The sequence below is a fragment of the Leptinotarsa decemlineata genome, unplaced genomic scaffold (assembly GCF_025532065.1).
Source record: "Leptinotarsa decemlineata unplaced genomic scaffold, Ldec_3_MD MMD2_tig00001719_RagTag_RagTag, whole genome shotgun sequence".
NCBI classification, from domain to species: Eukaryota; Metazoa; Arthropoda; class Insecta; order Coleoptera; family Chrysomelidae; genus Leptinotarsa; species Leptinotarsa decemlineata.
This window is the reverse complement of record NW_027412569.1, coordinates 17,643-37,911: the sequence shown is the minus strand read 5'-3', so window position 1 is coordinate 37,911 and position 20,269 is coordinate 17,643. Positions and strand designations below refer to the sequence as shown.

The window sequence follows — 20,269 nt, the reverse complement described above, 5'->3', positions numbered from 1 at the left end:
ATAATGAAAATATTCTTCAATCGGAATCCTAGAAGAGAAACCGTTCTTCCAGATTCCGATAGAGAAAGTGCTTCTTCGGAAATCGATGAAGAGGGTCCCGAAGATGTACCGCCACCGACAAAACGCCAAAAAACAAACGGCCACACTAAAAGGTCGAGTTGAAGAAAATTCGCTTATTCGGGAACCAATAACGAAATTTGATTTACAATTATCGGAAATCATCGACTTTATATTGATGATAGACACTACTTTGCATTGAGGAGTGGCCAAACAGCTCGAACCCGGTCTGCAAGTGTGTTCCAATAATTGAAAATCTATTGCGGCAGTTGTATCGCCAACAGCATATGCAGGAACAACTGCATATGCTTTTGGATATGATCCAACGCCCTTCGTGGTATTAGCCAGGGAAGTAGTTGTTTTCTGATAGGTGTCAGTCTATTAACCTACAGTGTCAGGGACTGACCTGAACAAATTGTTCCTTTAGATGATATAACAAGAGAAACCAATAGATGAATCGTTCATCTGGAACCAGTATAGAAACTGCACATCCAAAAACCGCTAAAGACGATACCCAAAGAGTACCACCACCGACAGAACACCTCATGACAGAATCCTAGGTTGCCCTAAGGCTCTTCAGTACCAAATTGGATAACATTATAGAAAATACACACAATTCATTCATGAATTACGATTTTTAATGTCACGAAATAAGCTTGATCTGCTTATGTCATCGATGACATCGTAATGACAATCATTCACCTCTTTGATTTAATCCCAGCCAAGAGGAATCTTATTTGAATTGAAGGGGTTATATTTTTAGGAGTGATTAATTTTTGGGAAAGAAAGTTTTTGTCTTTCTACTACTCCATCTTGATATAAAAAAAGATGAGGGAATCTTCCAAAGAAAGGAAGGAAGTAATCAATTTGAAAATAAGTAACTCTATACATGGATGTGTAGATCATGCAAAGAAGTAACTTTCAGACACAAACTGAAAGAAAGTCCTCCTTAAAGACTGGTGATCATGGAAGTGATGAAACTCACTTGCCAATATCAATTGATCTTTTGCCCAACATCCTTCAAAGAACCGAAAAGAAGCTAGAAGCACGTTAGAGAAACCGCCCTATGGGAAATCACCAGAGAAGCTGCTTATTCAGGAACCAATAGAGAAACTTCTCTTCCGAGGACGAGAAGAGAAACCAATACAGAAACCGTTTACTTGGAAACCAGTAGAGAAACTGCTCTTCCGGGATCCAGTGGAGAAACCGATCTCCAGAAAACGAATGATCTCTGAAGGAATTCGATTTTCAATTATCGGAAATCATCGACTTTATAATGAAGATAGACGCTACTCAGCACTGACGAGTGGCCAAACAGCCCGAAACCGATCTGCAAGTGTGTTCCAATAATTGAAAATCTATTGCGGCAGTTGTATCGCCAACAGCATATGCAGGAATAACTGCATATGCTGTTGGATATTATCCAACGCCCTTCGTGGTATTAGCCAGGGGAGTAGTTGTTTTCTGATAGGTGTTAGCCTATTAACCTACAGTGTAGGAACTGGCCTGAACAAATTGTTCCTTTAGATGATGTGATAAGAGAAATTAATAGATGAATCGTTGATCTGGAACCAGTAGAGAAACTGCACATCCAAGAACCGCTAGAGACGATACCCAAAGAGTACCACCACCGACAGAACGCCTCATGACAGAATCCTAGGTCAGTTTTCAAAAACATTTTCTGGAAATATTGTTTTCGAAACTATATTAATGTTGGTCTACTATGAATAGTTACTGCCTAAAACTGAACATGTACTGTTGTAGCCAACCAAGAAATTCCAATTGAAAATGACTCAATTGGCAGTTCAAAATTCCGAAATTATCCATTTCAATACATCAATGATGTCACAATTTGAAAATATTTGCCCTCATACAGGGATCTCAAAAAAAAAATCACCAAAACATTTTTATCTTTTCAATGAAACAGTAGTTTATTGTGTATCTTTTAGAATTATCTCACAATATCATTTTATAAATTATAAAGGCACGATTTCAACGTTTTACATTGCAATTAGAAACGTTTATACAAATTAATATCAGAGTGATTGGGTATAAGTTATACCTTTTGCATTTCTCCAGTTTTGTAGAATTTCATAACTTGTTTTGGATACAGGATGTCGCCTTTTAAATTATTTTGACAACCTTGAGATATTGAATTTTCCTATAACTGAAAAAAGATCCATTATTTCAATAAATTTTTTTGAGAAACAACATTTCTAGAAGTATTGTGTATCTAACCAATTTTCGTGGGGATAGGCCTGGGCCTATTAGTAACAGTAATAAATATACCAATTTGTAAAATCAGTGTCTATCATTGGAATTGATTGAAATTCAAACTGTTTCCAACACTAACTGTGTGAATACTTTTCAACAAAAATTGTTATGAGAATCCTTCGGAACGAGCTAATTTGAGATTTAAACCATCTCAAGTTAATTTGTGGATGTTCTGAATCTTAGCTTGAATTGAACATCCGGCATTTAAGATTTTGTAGTTGCTAGATGCAAGGAATCCTGTCCAAAATATGATGCCATTTTTTACGAGAATCATGAGAAAATATTTATATTGTGGATGTTCCATTGAAAAAATATTGAGTTCAAAATGTCTTTGTGAACATCCCGTAATTCGTAGAATAATTTCAAATTGTTGTCATTCATTTGTTGCCAGAACTTTTAAACAATGCTATGATTGTTTGTTCCAATTAGTAGAATAACTATTTTCTGCAGAAAATCCATCAACCAAAAGGCATTTTTAGATGAAAAGTACTTAATGAAATGTGCTGATCAAGTACTCAATCTTTGTGACGAATCTCGCATTAAACATTTTATATTTTTTCAGGTCATCTTATGAATTGCGTTGGTACAACTAGGGTAGCTTCTTCTACTCGGTATTTTGGAAATCCATTATATCTCGTCGCCTAGGCCACACTTGTCTCACCCGTGGGTATTTATCTGGCGAAGAACCCCCAGTATGTGAAGTGTTGTGTACGTCTTCAAAGTATAAAACATATTCCACCCGAGTATATCACGACGAAAGATAAAATTATGGCTTCCCTTCATCACTAAAGGCCATATTGTGAGATGAATGTAATGTTAATAATCAGTTAGCTTTCCTCAGGAATATCAATATATTAGATGTCTCTGAATTTTCATGATTACCTTGATATACCATTGAAATTACAAGATTAGGACAACTTACATGACTTTCAGTACCTACAGACCTTTTCCCATTTTTATCTAGGATAAGAAAAAACCTTTTTTTTAAAAAGGGTGGAATGTAGTAGAAGTAGAGGTAATGCTCTAAATGAAAAGGCAACACTGGCTAATCCTATCTCAATCGAAACACATGAATTCAACTAGTTGGGATGATTCCGCAACAATACAACGCTGAAGAACAGTGTATAGCCATAATGTTCCTTAGGTGGCTCGGGTAGTTATTAACATTGCTAACCCAGAACAAGAGGTTATTGCCCAAAGTAGTCGATGCCATTGATACGCCCAATAACAGATAGGGAATTTTATGAAGATGAGGTATTTGCTTATGCTGTTTTTGTAAACCATCTCCTGGCCTTTGAACATTATTGAAAATATCCCTCATCATATTTTCAGTGGAAACATTTTGTAAATTATCAAAATAATGGTCAATTTGATTACTCCAATTTTTATTGCGATAATAATTTATAATATACACTTTATTTTTCAGTAGTGTAGAATTCTGAAATGTGTGAAACAATTTCATCAGTTTAATTTGGAAGAAGTATATTTTCATGAGAGATAAATTTAGGGAAAGAAATGTGTTGGCTTTCTATTTCTTCGTCTCTATGTAAAGGAATGTGTGAATCTTCCAAAGAAAGGAAGAAAACAATACATTTCAAAATGAACTCTCTACAAAGATGTGTAGATCATACAAAGAAGTAATTTTCAGACACAAACTGGAAAAAAAAGCCCTCTCGAAACAAGGTAAAATTTTACTTACATGGAACATTGTGTCCACTCTTATTTATAATATATCTGAATGAAATTTACTATTCAACAGGTAGACAATAGATTGACTTATTTGCGGATGACACAGCACTGCTTTATTTTTCTAGTGATACTAAAGAAATTTACAATAACATGAAAAACGACATTATATTGCTAACCTCTTGGTTAAATTATCATAAATTAAGTTTGAATTATGAAAAGTCTTCTTCAATGTTGATAACTTAGAACAAAATCACAAACAAAGAGAATTTGACTGTTAACAACAAAATAATTAAATATTGTAAAAACACAAAATTTTTACGACTATACATTGATGAAAGTCTCTGTTGGAATACTCATATTGAGATGTTAAAAAAGAAAATGGGACCAATTTTAGGAATATTATTTAGGATTAGAAATTTTATTCGATTAAAATATCTCAAATGTATATATTTCTGTTTGGTATATTCAAATCTACAATATTTAATTTCAACAGCTAAGAACAGCTAATTTATCAATAATAAATCCTCTCGAAAGACTGCAAAATAAAATAATGAAATGTATATTCAAATTACCATATCTTGAACCTAGGTCAAATTTTATATATATATATATATATATATATATATATATATATATATATATATATATATATATATAATATATATATATATATATATATATATATATATTAAATAATAATCTTCCAGAGAAACTCAAAATGAATCAAAAAACAAAATTCAAATCGGAATTGAAAAAGTTTCTGCTTTCTTCCTTTAATTGAAATTCTGATCTCCATATTACATTTTTTTTTCAGTTACCATTATAATTCAAAAATGTATATATTTATACAGCGTGACTCACGGTCGATGGTAGGTTAGACTTTTCTGGAAAACGCGAAAATTTCACCTCTCACATTTCAGGGCGTGCTAAAATTACTATTATTTCCATTGTGCATAAAAGTAGTCGAAAGTTCATTTTCTCAAATGAAACCCCCTGTATTACTCGATAAATTGAAAGATGGTGAAAAATGCTTCAAGATGATATACATGTCCCTATACCTAAATCGTCAAGTTTTCTTAATAAAGCCGTTTTTGTGGAAAAATAGTTATTCACGTTTTACCTACAAGTGTTGAAAGTGGCATTTTATTTTGTGAGTGAGGATTATTGCAAAACGAGCGTCAGCAAGTGAAGCAAACTCACGAGCAAAATAAAATCACTTTTAACAAATGTATCATACAAATTTTTTTGTATAACGTTACTGTTGATGATAAAAAAAAATATAGGGTCCATGGGATTTGAACACACGATCTTTGGATTACAAGGCATATGTTACAACTACATACGCCAACTCACGTTATTTTAAGGAGGATTATTGGTTAGTCATGAAGGACTTTCTACAGTTGGATTGAATACTACTTCGTCATCGTCAGTAACTTCACAGGGATTTAATATTACCAATAGCACGAACTGCATGTGTGAACTTTTCTAAATGATTTTTTGGTAGGAGTTCTGAATGAAGTGTTTCTATCAAAGAGATTTTCAATAACAGTTGTACAAAAAATAATTTTTAAAGAATTTGATTTCTAGGTAGCCGTGGAAATATCAAGCTTATGACAGTTTGGTGACTTTTATAAGTAATTGATAAATGGTTATTGACTTGTTTCAAAAAATCGTCAAAAATGAATGCAAATATTGATCATTCAAACGAAGTTCTTATGAAATTATTTATTATACACGGGCAGTGTGATCAAATCATTGCCAGAACATGTAGAAAAATTCAACCAAATGTATCCTGAATTAAGACCAATGAACGAGAGGAAGTTTGTAAGATTACAAAATAATTTCCTTAACTATGGCTCAATGTTAAAAGCGCCTTCAACATTACCAAAACCTGTTACTTCAAATGAGGACAATACTGTTAACGTTTTGGCATATTTTTATGCATATCCAGAAGCTTCCATTCGCAGTGCAGAAAAAGATTTAGGTGTATCACATGCTTCAGTACAACGAATTTTGAAAAATCACGGAATGCATCCGTATAAATTTACCAAAGTTCAAGCTCTAAAAGCAGGAGACTTCGAACATAGAATGCATTTTTGTGAATTCCTTTTGTTTCATACACAGGAAGATCGGGAATTTTTGTCAAAAATAATTTGGAGCGACGAATCAAAATTTACGAGGGATGGTATTTTCAATAGAAGGAATAAACATTTTTGAGCTGTTCATAATCCTCATGTTACAAAAGAAATGGGTTTTCAAAAAAAAATTTTACCTGAATGTTTTCTGTATTCTGAAGAATAATAACATTAGCTTTTTTATTTATGAAGACACACTGAATGCAGAGAGATATCTCCAAATATTAAGGACCACTGTAACCGATTTTCTTTAAAATCTGCCTTTAGAGGAATATAGGAATTCGTGATTTCAACTGGACGGAGCGCCAGCTCATTCCACCCAGGAAGTTTCCAGGAAACTTGACGAACTCTTCGACGATCGTTGGTTTAGGCGTATAGGGCCGTGGGATTGGCCACCGAGATCACCCGATCTCACGCCACTTGACTTTTTTTATGGGGTGTTTTAAAAGAAAGGGTATACAGTAAGTACTCCAGTGCCTACCAAAGAAGAATTGCGACGGCGAATAGTGCGGAGTATTCAAGATCTGGATCCCCAGGAAATTGAAAAAGCAACCACAAGTCGCGTACAAAAAAACATTTTGAAGTGTTTTGAATGTAATGGACAACATTTTCAGCATTTAATGTGAAAATGTGATATTTGTTTACAATTTTGTTATTTTGAATCATCCTATTCTGTTATTGTCTGTACTTTCCCATGTTTTAGCCCAGAAAATCTTATTTTTTACCTAGCAATGACTGATTTTTGGTACAGTTGTTCCCTGGAAACTTTGAGCCATAGTTAAGGAAATTATTTTGTAACCTTACAAACTTCCTCTCGTTCATTGGTGTTAATTCAGGATACATTTGGTTGATTTTTTTACACGTTCTGATAATGATTTGATAAGAACTTCGTTGGAATAATCGATATTTGCATTCATTTTGGAAGATGATTCGAAACACCGTCGATAACTCTTTGTAAATTACTTATAAAAGTAACCGAACTGCTATAAGCTTGATAATTCCACTGCTACCTAAATCCAAATTCTGAAAAAAATAATGTTTCTAGAAGAAGCGACTTTATTGTGAAAACTTGACGATTTAGGTATAGGGACATGATTTACCATCTTTCAATTTACCGAGTAATATACAGGGGGTTTCATTTGAAAAAATGAACTTTTGACTACTTTTATGCACAATGGAAATAATAGTAATTTCAGCACGCCCTGTATGATATGGTGTCGCTTTCTTGGTGTTATTTGAATATTTCGAGTTTGTCCTAACTATCATCAAAATATCAACTTTTCATGAATTGAGAGTACTGATGTACCTAATTTCAATTAAGGCTATGTTTTGGACCATATTTAGCACAATTTATTTTTTATTTCGAAAACAGACAGAGATATTAACAAAAAAGTATTAAAATACCAGAGCGATTCCAAAAATGTATTAATATACGGGGTGTTCCATTTAAAAAAATAAAGTTGGTAGGACTTTTTGATGGAAGAGGCAACGCCGCAATGCTGAAAATATTTTAGATCGATAGAACAGGTGAGGAAATGTGAGAGGTGAAATTTTCAGAAAAATCATGCTTTGCGTTTTCCAGAAACGTCTAACCTATCATCGACCGTGAGTCACGCTGTATATGTATGTGTGTGTGTAAATATGTATGTATATATGTATATTTTTGTTTGTATTTATGTGCTGTATATGTAACTGATATCTAATATTGAAGTAATTTATTCAATCATTATTTTAAATTTTATCCCTGTTATAAACGTTCTTGTTTCTTGGGATTAATTTATTATTATTATTGACATCTTATTATACATATCAAATAACTCAAATGATGCAATAGGGGAGATTCAAGTTGCAATAAATCGAACTGTTGAATATTTATTGAGCAATAAACTTGTCCTAAATGTAAATAAAAGCAAAATGATGATAATTATATCTAAATATAAGTTGAATAGAATTGACCATCATACAGTGAACATCAAAATAGAAAATGAACATCTTGAAATTATTATCGAGATGAAATATCTAGGTTTCATGATTGATAGAACACTGTCACTTACCCCTATAAAGACTACCCTCGATTCTCTTCAGTGGTTATCTCGAACAGATCTTATTATCTGAGTACAGTTTTTACATTCAAAATAATAAAGGGTATTCAACCTAGCTATTTCAATAAATTGAAGTTAACAATGAAATCCACCAATATGACACCAGAACCAATATAAGCTTTCATGTATCCAGGACAAACTCAAGGTCAGCAATAATAATCTGTTTTTCCGAGAACTAGTGGAATTTAACAAACTTTCTGGTTCTTTGAGAAACAACACACTTTGCAGCATATCGAAGAATATAATGAATTTTAATATATGCGTATGAATGCATCTGTATCTATACTTATTAGTTTGATTTATTTTTTATGACATCTATATAATTCACATTTTCAATTATTCAACTACTTATTATCTTGAATATTACTGAAGTTTTTTCCCAACACCAAATCGTTATTTTTAACATCTGACACGTGTTTCGATCACCAAGTGATCATCTTCAAAGAGGAAGATTAAAACTAGAAACTCGTCTAGAACAGAAACAGTGTTTCATTCCGAAACATCGCTGTCCGCCACTGAGGATGACAGTGCTCCATGTAAGTGAAATTTTACCTTCTTCATATATTATATTGTGTGGCAACATCAGATTTAACTCCATACCGAATGTTTGAAGTTCAAACCGAACAGACTAAAATGTTTTTGAACGATTCAATATTCATATAAAATCAGTTGTTTTGAAAGTATATTTTTTCTTTCGTGTAATTCAATGTTTATTTATTTATTTATTCAAAGTAAACCTACAGAATCATATACAATTCCAAATGGCACACAAACAATATCAATGAAAAAATAGAGAATATAAAAAAATCAAGCACAAAGTAAAACAAAACAAAAATTGAAACTAGCAACTGGGGCAATTTCTGAATATCGAAAATAATTGATCTTCTGAATAGCTGTGTGCGTGAATAGAATGTGTGATGACAAGGGATGAGAAGTTATCAGTATAGTTCTTTTGCAATCTTATATTGTTCAGTCATTTCAGGTCGATTTAGGCCTGTATTTCGGAAAGTTGACATACCCAGTTGTAAATTTGTATAAAGTTTGTATTTTGGCATCATAAAGTATTCTCAAAATTCACATATGATTTGACGGCCGCAACTTCAAAAATTGGGGGTCAAAAGTAAAAAAAAAACGACTTTTTGCAAGTTTTTTGCCAATATCTCGTTTCCAATGGGTTTTATGCTAATTGTATTTATCATCAATATTGTAGAGAATTAAATTTTCTACAACTTTTGTTTTTTTCATACGTTGAATAGTTTTTGAGATAGAGGGCAGCGCGAGCGCAGATTAAATATTATTTGAAATCAACTGGTTGTCTCGATCGAAATAAGCTCATTTAAGGTTAATAAATTATTATAAATAATTTTCATTTTTTATTAACAAATACATTAAATTCAAATATTTTATTCATTAATAAACATATCTATGAATTCAATAATGCAATTTATTTCTGTATTTCAAAAAGTCATTAAGGGATATAATTTAATTACATTTTAATTGTATTCTCTTTTATGATAATTGCATTTTAAGTAGAAAATAATTTAGTAAATCTTGTTTAAAATTATTTTTGATAAATATGTTAAGTATTTACAAACACATTATAACTCAAAGATTATTGATGTATTTGATGGATACTCAGATTACAGTAAAAACATAAAAGCTATGGAGCAGCAAAGAAGAATGGCTGCAATTTCAAAAAGATACGAAGTTTGTTTCGACGAAACCATGGTTGTATCAATTAACAAAGAAAAATTTCTATCAAATAAAAAAAATAGAAAAAGCTGATTACTATGCTTATTGAGACATCAACACTAAACAGGCCAGAGATGATGCGGATGTTCTCATTATTGAGACAGCTATTGAAGAATCCAAACGTCAAAGAACAGCGACTATAGCCGGTGAAGATATTGATTTACTTGTGATTTTAATTGTGCGTACACCATCTCTTGAACAAGAAATTTTCTTAAAAAAAGTTGGCAAAGCAAATATGAAAACGGAAATATACTCTTCTAAGAGTTTCGACAAATATTCAAGTTCTAAAAAACGCATTCTGTTCCTTCATGCTTTAAGCGGCTGTGATATTCTGAGCTCTTTGAAAAAGGAAAAAAAAAACGTAAGAACGTTTGTAAGAACATTAAAAAAACTATCTAATTTGGATGAACTTGCCGCAGCATTTGAAGAAGAAAACTACCCGTTCCAAAGATTACTTGTTAGTGAATTGCAAACTTGATTAGCTGTTTATAATGCTCCAAAGTCTATAGATACTATCGATCATCTTCGTTATGCACAATATGTCAAGCTAACAAAGCTCAATAAACCTGTGCAGTTATCAAATATCCAACCAACAAGTGGAGCAGCTCACCAACATTTTAATCGTGTTTATTACTGAGTTCAAACTTGGTTAGGACATGATTTGGAACTCCAGGAATGGGGTTGGACAATGCGTAACGGATTGCTAGAACCTATCATGACCATTTTACCACCTGCTCCAGATGATTTACTCAATACGATATTCTGTAACTGCAAAAGTGGTTGTGGTTCAAGATGTGGATGCAGGAAAGCGGGGTTGCAATGCTCTTTAGCTTGTGACCGGTGTAATGGGCAAGCTTGTCTCAATGCTCTACTATATGAGACCGACGTTAACGAAGATAGGTCCTTTGATACAGAAGAATTGGAAACAAATCTGGGTGAAGATGACAATGAAGATAACGCCCTTGAATTTTTACAGCTGCGAGAAGACGACGACGATGAAGAAAAAGAAAATTGAAATCAAAACTCATTATTCTTTTGATTATTTTATCTGTTTTTTTATTTTGATATTCACAAATGTATCAAATGAGATTTTTTAATAAAAATATTATTTAAAATTTCATTTCTTTTCTATTCATTAAAGAAAAATTACTATAGATTAGATTTAAATTATGATGTAATATATATTTTTCCCTCTACAAATAAATTGATACTTAATTGAAAATAAATAATTAATGAAAAAAATATTTAAATACAATGTATTTGTTCATAAAAAATGAAAATGATTTATAATATTAAGTAATAATTCATAAACCTTAAATGAGCTGATTTTGATTGGGACAACCAGTTGATTTTCAATATGTAATCTGCGCTCGCGCTGCCCTCTATCTCAAAAACGATTCAAAGTATGAAAAAATGTTTGAAACAAGTTATAGAGAATTGAATTCTCTACAATATTGATAATAAATACAATTAGCATAAAACCCATTGGAAACCTGATATTGGCAAAAAAACCCGCAAAAAGTCGTTATTTTTTACTTTTGACCCCCAGTTTTTGAAGTTGCGGCCGTCGAATCATATGTGAATTTTGAGAATACTTTTATGATGCCAAAATACAAAGTTTATACAAATTTACAGCTGGGTATGTCCACGTTCCTAGGCAAACCCCCTAAAATGACTGGACTAGTAGTGAAAGCAGTATTTCCATAATTGGTTCAATGATTTTGCACTTAGAAAAACCGTCTTTGATGGGTGATTCTGATACTGACATGAATGAATAGCCTCTTTAATATATCAGAACAATCAATTGAATTGTTCATAATCTTGTGAAGGAAATATATCATGGCAAGTTTACGTAGTTGATTCAAAAAAAGCTTATTCTTCCAGTTTGTTTCTGAAAGTAACTTCTTTGCATGATCTACACATTTTTTGAATTAACGCTTTCTTCCTTTCCTTGGAAGATTCCCACATTCTTTTACATGGAGACGAAAAAGTAGAAAGCCAAAACCTTTCTTTTCGAGAAATTTCATTGGGTAGCAAGATTAGAAATTCAATAGCCATGTCTTTTTTTCCACTAACCTTATCAATACTCACTGTTTTCCTAAGAACAGACTCATTGTGAAGTATACAATAACAAAATAGGAAGAAGAAAAAAAAACAAGATCGAATCAGGAAAGTTATGTAGATCAAATAGAAGTAATATTGTAGTCCAATTTCGAACCAACAGACTGAAAAAAGGTAGTATAAAGAATGATTCTACAACAAACTCTTCATTTCAACATATATTAAATGAAATGACTCGTTGATAAATAAATCGACATCAGGTAGAACATCTTGAGTGCAAAGACAAAGCAAAAACAATTACTGGAACTTATCCTCATAATATTCTCGTTATTTTCTCAGCACAGTAAAAAATATTTTTAGCTTGACTTATGAGCATCTCTTATAGAAATCAGTTCACATGCATATACCTAGATTATAATTTTTAAAAATATTGCAACTAATTAATTACAACATGACTTCGAAGTTGTAGCCTGTTGTCTTCTATCAACCATCACCCTATCCACAGGGTCTCCTGGTTCCCTTCCAGCGGTTTTGTCCAAAATTGCTTCTGCGAGGTCACTAAATGCTCGCTCTATGTTGATGTTTGCCTTTGCTGAGGTTTCCATGAATCTAATGCTATGTTCGCGAGCAATCTGTAAAGTTCATTGCCATAAAAAAATAGTACACTACTTGCGAAAATTTTCATGGATAAAACATCCTTTGATTAAGAATTTATTGTATTGCCATAGGTATGTGGATGATGTTTTGGTATGTTTTACAGGTACTAAGATAATTGGATACTTCATAGAGACAAAATTCATGAAAACATTAAATTCACTATTGAAGTAGAAGCAGACAATTCAAACTCAATAAATTTCTTGGACTTAACAATTAGTAGAATGAACAACAAACATGATTTTTCAATTTATCACAAACCTTCCTATAGGTATATTACTATACATTAAGATTCTACCCTTCCTTATCAACACAAAGTAGCAGCTTATAATAGCATAATTCACAGATTAGTCAATGTTCCTTTTTCAATAGATAAGTTCAATAAAGAACTTAATATCTATCATCAAGCAAATTGCGGTTAACAATGGGTTTAAAGCCCAATTAATAAACAAAATACTTTGACGTTTTTCCTATTGCTAAGGTAGATGATGGAAATTATAGAGCTTTAACGTATTTTGGACAAACAATGGATTTCAACATTTTCAAAAATATATTATGACTAATAAATTGAAATCTTTGGAAAAGTCTTTGCAAATTGAATCAAATTGATATTTGTTTTCCCAAATATTCAACATTTTTTGTTCTTATATAAGTTGATATGGCTTCATTCCTCAATGAGAGCATCACCTAAAACAGCAAGATTTTGTAAAACTATCTGATCATGTCCTAATTTGCTGCTATTTACCTGTTATGTGTTATAATGCTAATGAATTATTCTATTAAACAAAAAATTCGATGTATTCGAACTCTCACGTCAAAAGTTTTGAGAAGTAGCAGAATTTTGGTTGCGTTACTTTTCTTGAGCCTCATTGTATATACCAGATCTGTTCAAAATAAAATGACAAATATATCAAAAATTATTCAAAGTCACAAAACAGGTTTTTAAATATTAGTGGAGTTTTTTCCCAACACCAAACCGTTATTTCAACACCTTGACACGTTTTTCGATCACCAAGTGATCACCTTCAAAATCTTCAACATTGATCTTCCTCTTGAAGATGATCACACCTCGACACGTGTCGAGGTGTTAAAATAACGGTTTGGTGTTTTTTTTTCCCAAACACCAAACCGTTATTTCAACACCTTGACACGTGTTTCGATCACCAAGTGATCACCTTCAAAATCTTCAACATTGATCTTCCTCTTGAAGATGATCACATCTCGACACGTGTCGTTTCGATCACCAAGTGATCACCTTCAAGATCTTCAAGATTGATCTTCCTCTTGAAGATGATCACTTGGTGATTGAAACACGTGTCGAGGTGTTGAAATAACGGTTTGGTGTTGGGAAAAGAAACTCCAGTAATATTCATTACTACACCAATGGTTCCAAACAGTGCATTACAAGTAAACAGGTTTTTTTAAATTTCTTTCAATAATCCCTGAATTTGCCATTAAGGGATTGTTTATCAAATAATGTACCTGCATACGGGGTATTTCATGATTGAATGCTGGTCCTGAAATTGGTTGGCACTGCCTGGAAGGTCAGAGTTGATAGTAAACAAGTTTGAGGTTATAGTCCAGACATTTTAGAGGGTTTGCCTAGGAATGTGGACATACCCAGCTGTAAATTTGTATAAACTTTGTATTTCGGCATCATAAAAGTATTCTCAAAATTCATATATGACTCGACGGCCGCAACTTTTAAAATTGGGGATAAAAAGAAACGACTTTTTGCACGTTTTTTGCCAATATCTCGTCTCCAAAGGATTTTATGCTAATTGTATTAATTATCAATATTGTAGAAAATTGAATTGTCTACAACTTTTGTTTCAAACATTTTTTCATACGTTGAATCGTGTTTGAGATAGAGGGCAACGCGAGCGCAGATTAAATATTATTTGAAATCAACTGGTTGTCCGATCGAAATCAGCTCATTTAAGGTTTATAAATTATTACTTAACAAATAACTATAAATGATTTTCATTTTTTATTAACAAATACATTATATTTGAATATTTTTTTCATTAATTATTTATTTTCAATTAAGTATCAATTTATTTAATAACACTTACCTGCCCGTGTAGTTATAAATTTGTAGAGTTAAAAATATATATTACATTATAATTTAAATCTAATCTATAGTAATTATTCTTTAATAAAAAAAAATTAATAGAAAATGAATAAAATTGTAAATATTTGTATTAAAAAATATCATTTGATACATTTGTGAATGTCAAAATTAAAAAATTCAAGGGCGTTATCATCTTCACCAAGGTTCGTTTCCAATTCTTCCATGATTTCTGGATCAAAAGACCTATCTTTGTTAACATCGGTCTTAATGGTACAGCATTGAGACAAGCTAGCCCATTACACTGGCCACAAGAGCTAAAGCGCATTGCAACCCCGCCTTCCTGCATCCACATCTTGAACCATAACCACTTTTGCAGTTACAGAATATCGTATTGAGTAACTCATCTGGAGCAGGTGGTAAAATGGTCATGATAGGTTCTAGCAATCTGTTACGCATTGTCCAACCCCTTTCCTGGGGTTCTAAATCATGTCCTAACCAAGTTTGAACTTGGTAATAAACACAATCAAAATGTTGGTGAGCTGCTCCACTTGTTGGTGGGATGTTTGATAACTGTACAGGATTATTGAGCTTTGTTAGCTTGACATATAGTGCATAATGAAGATGATTGATAGTATCTACAAACTTTTGGAGCATATAATAAAGTTTGCAATCCACATCAAATAATCTTTGAAGCAGACAGTTTTCTTCTTCAAACGCTGCGGCAAGTTCATCCAAATTATATAGTTTCACAAATGTTCTTAAAAACGTTTTTTCTTACTTTTTTAAAGAGCGCAGAAGTCGTATCACAGCCGCTTAAAGTGTGAAGGAACAAAATGTGTTTTTTAGAACTTGAATACTTGTCGAAACTCTTAGAGGAGTATATTTCCGTTTTCACATTTGCTTTGTCAACTTTTTTAAAGAAAATTTCTTGTTCGAGAGACGGTGTACGCGCAATTAAAATCACAAGTAAATCAATATCTTCACCGGCTATAATTGCTGTTCTTTAACGTTTAGATTCTTCAATAGCTGTCTCAATAATGAGAACATCCGCATCACCTATGGCCTGTTTAGTGTTGATGTATTTGTTGATAAAAAATGAAAATTATTTATAATTATTTATTAAGTAATAATTTATTAACCATAAATGAGCTGATTTTGAATGGACAACCAGTTGATTTCATATAATATTTATTCTGCGCTCGCGCTGCCCTCTATCTAAAAAACGATTCAACATATGAAAAAATGTTTGAAACAGTTGTAGAGAATTTCATTCTCTACAATATTGATAATAAATACAATTAGCATAAAACCCATTGGAAACGAGATATTGGCAAAAACGTGCAAAAGTCGGTTTTTTTGACTTTTGACCCCCAATTTTTGAAGTTGCGGCTGTCAAATCATATGTGAATTTTTAGAATACTTTTATGATGCCAAAACACAAAGTTTATACTAATTTACAGCTGGGTATGTCAACTTTCTGAAATATAGGCCTAAATCGACCTAAAATGACTGGACAATTAATGGTACAACTCATAATCTAGATGAGACTCGTATTCTAACATATCGATTCCTACAAAACGTTATTAACAGCCCTCTACACAGAAGTTTATCTAAGGAGAATATTTCATATACAGGTGAAAGGCAACGAATTGGGAAAATAAAGTTAGAACAAATGTATGTCAAAAAATGGGTTTATAGAGATGTGGGGAGTCTGAATGATATGATTATGAGCATTGAAGTTAACCATCAAACCAAAAATAAAACTTTGCATTCAAAACCAATATTTTAGCTTTCTATAACTTGAGAATGTTTTTTTAAAAAAATCACTGATGACCTTTAACATAAACTGAGTTATATCTTGATTCTAGCAAGTGATTTGTAGACTGTTAGATACTCTCAAAATAGGTGAAATGAAATATTTTAATTTTCTTTCAAGAGCACTCATGAAATATTATTCTCCTGAAATATCTTTTGAACCTTTAACTTTGCAGTCCAGTTCCAGTAAAAATAATATAACTCACCGTTTCACCTCTCTCTTTGCTGACTGTCCTTTTGTCCGTCATATCACATTTGTTACCTAGTATCATTTTCTCCACATCCTCATTAGCATGCTGAAAAAAAATTGATATAATCGCAATGTAGTGCAGAACAAATATTTGTCAACCAAAACTTTTCTCAAGCAACAATGTTCATTGACAAGAATGAGAAACTGTGCAAATATTTTTATGACCGCTATGAAAACACCAATAAACACATTTGAAACGAGACCTGTTGAATTTTTTTCGCATTTCAAACTGGTAATTTCAACTTCAAACTAGTAAGCGTATGTGTGTGTATGCTCTAAAGCCATCTTTAGAGTAGTTGAGCCACTTTGAAATCAATCAAGTCCCAGAAACTTTGCTGTTCAATATCCAGTGTGGTATTAGCCGTGGAAGTAGTTGTTTTCTGGCAGGCATTTACCAGGTAGGTAGTTGAAAGAGACGAATATATCCTTATATCCTTACTATGTGTGTCTATATAACATGAAATATTATATATATTATGTTTGTGTATTAGGATCTTCCTACCAATAAATCATTCATTCATTCATATTTTCAAATGAACATTGAATTAAAAGAAAATATGATATAAGATACCATCCGTAGGAATGCTATATGTGATATATGAGAGAGAATTGTTGATATAAAATTTCATTCACATGGAACACTATCATCCTGAAGGGCAGACGTACAAGTTTTAGAATATGACACCTGATTTGTCACCTCATCAGCACCATTTTAGATAATATTACAACTTGCTCTTATGTTTTGTCCTGAAACTTCGAAGGGTTTTTTCTTTTTTCTTCAAGTTTGTAATATAATAAAAAAAACTTATGTGTATTATCTATATACCTCTATAAAGAGTTTTCATTATTGTTACTCCATTTCTTCCTTTCTTTGGAAGATTTCCACAATTTTTGTTTAATGATGGAAAAGTGAAAAAACAGAAAACTCTTTTCCCAAAAACCTTCTTTTTTAAAATGATTCCCTTTTCAATTAAAATTCTAATTCAGTTATGACATAAGCAAATACTTCAATTTAGGCAAATTATTGACATGATATGATATGAACTGTTGAATATAGGAAAGTTAATTACTTTCTGGAAAACTAGAAAATTTATAAGAACATAGGCTTTCATGGTCATAGTCATGATTGAAGAGAACAAAATCCGGGCTATTAAGTGAAGGTCGAATGGAACATGAAGTACAAAACATTTCATGTGCTACTACGGCAGACATTATCAGTGGTATGTGCATTTCTTTAATTAAAAATTTTACGTTTTTTTATTATCTGATGTAGATATGACATGAATTGAATTAATATTTGATAAGAACAGTTAAATATAGATAGTCATAAATTAACCAAGACATCAGATGTCAATGCTTGGTAAATGCCTGCCGGAAAACAACTACTTCCATGGCTAATTTAGAAAAATCTTGAAACAGAATATTATTTAAATCTAGAGAAACATACTACCTAAAAATTCCTATAGTTAATTCCTTATAATCAAAGGGATAGACTTAAGTAAGAACACACTGGGTCCAATTATATTTTAATTTACTTTGAGATTAATGATTTAGTAGTTTCCCATTTCAAAATTACTTAGTCACCATAGAAATTTTAAATGGTGATGAGTCAAGGATGATTTAAGAGGAATTACTGGTGACTATTGAAATTTCATTAGTTTATCGTTTACTGTAAGTTACAAATCATTAGATACCTATATCATGGAAAATAATGTGATTGGAGTAGCTTCACTGCATCTTTTATTAATCTGCAAAATATGTTGTAGAGTTTGAATAATATAATTTTGTTACTTTGTCATATATTTTTAGAAATATACAACAAAGGACATCCATTCTTTGGGAACCATTGAAACTCTGCTTCGAGATATTAAGACTATAAATACAATTAAAAACAATTTCAATAAAATAACATACCTCATCTATATTCCTCAACCATTTCACTATATTCTCAAAACTTTTTTCATTTGTAATATCATACACTAACATTATACCCATGGCTCCTCTGTAGTAGGAAGTAGTGATAGTGTGGAACCTCTCTTGTCCTGCAGTATCCCATATCTGGAGTTTGATTTTTTTGCCTCTCAGCTCTACTGTTTTTATTTTGAAATCTATGCCTGAAATAAAAATGTTTGAATTTGGCGCTTTTCTGAACCTCACCCATATTTTTTTTCATTTAAAATGTATAAAATCACGAAATGATATGTGAGGAAAACAAAGAATCTCTGTGCGGATTATATAAAATGGGAAAAAAATTTAAAGAAAATACTTCACCTATAGTTGATATAAAAGTTGTGGTAAATGCATCATCAGAAAATCTAAATAATATACAAGTTTTGCCTACTCCTGAATCGCCAATTAAAAGGAGTTTGAACAATAAATCGTACGTCTTTTTTGCCATTTTTGAGAATAATATCAAATCTTAGAATTATGGAGAAGACAATTATTAAAAATAGAACCAACTACTACCAACAGAAAGTACTAAATTTCTTACATTGTCATGTCATAATTGTCATATGTCACATTTATTCACAGAACTACAGAATACAACTTTGAGTTTTTGTTATGTTGATTCATTCCATAGATAGAATATTTGTAATGAATTATCTACAATTCAATATTTATTATTTTTCAGTAAATTGTTGCAGCAGTTGCCCAACGAATTCCAAATATTCTGCAGAAATGTCTAACCAAGTTATTTATTAGAGTAATATTTTATTGTGAGATTTCACTGGAAAGTTTACAAAACCGCAACACATGTTTCGCTTAACGATAGCTCTCTCAAGCATTTTCATACTCATCGCGATTTTGTAAACTTTCTAGTGAAAATCTCACAATAAAGTGTTTAGCGATTGAGTTATAGATTTTCATCAAGAATCGGCCAATTTCATCACATAACAAAGTGATATTGACATAATAAGATTTGATTATTTCAAAAGAAATCGAAAAGCTTGGGTGAAAATAAGTAATTTCCATTCTTCATCAAATATTCTCTTAACTCAAATGTGGAATAGATGAATATAGTACAAACTGTCACTTTCGTTTTGTTTTATACGATCACCTATGGTGACATCAAAACTGGTATTATAGAATTAGGTTATTGATTATAAAACTCATCCGTCCTTTCGACGTATATAACCATAAGTATTTTCCTCATGGATGCAGATTGCTTTAAAGATGAGTTGTCGATTTCAATTGCTAGAAACTATTTTTTCCAATGAATAGAAGATGACGAGAGTATGTGGTTTTGAAAATAGTTATGTAAATAATTTTTACTACTTATTTTAATATTTTTTTTCCTTCATTTTATATCTCAATGATATTATATATCTGTATTTGTTCGGAACTATTTGTCATTTTGTAGAATTTGAATTTGCCTTATGATTGAGTTGTTGTATAATTTGCTATA

The 20,269-nt window shown here is 31.7% G+C and overlaps 1 protein-coding gene across 1 annotated transcript; it reads right to left on the bottom strand.

Annotated features, from left to right (window-relative positions):
• Window positions 1–12,270: 12,270 nt before the first annotated feature.
• LOC141482642 (ras-related protein Rab-10-like) lies at window positions 12,271–19,336 on the bottom strand. The gene is made up of 4 exons (XM_074176217.1): window positions 19,135–19,336; window positions 18,778–18,977; window positions 16,820–16,909; window positions 12,271–12,702 (listed from the first exon to the last, which is right to left on the bottom strand). Exons 1-4 carry the CDS (start codon window positions 19,259–19,261, stop codon window positions 12,511–12,513), a joined length of 609 nt encoding a protein of 202 aa, XP_074032318.1. The 5' UTR covers window positions 19,262–19,336; the 3' UTR covers window positions 12,271–12,510.
• Between the last annotated feature and the right edge of the window lie 933 nt (window positions 19,337–20,269).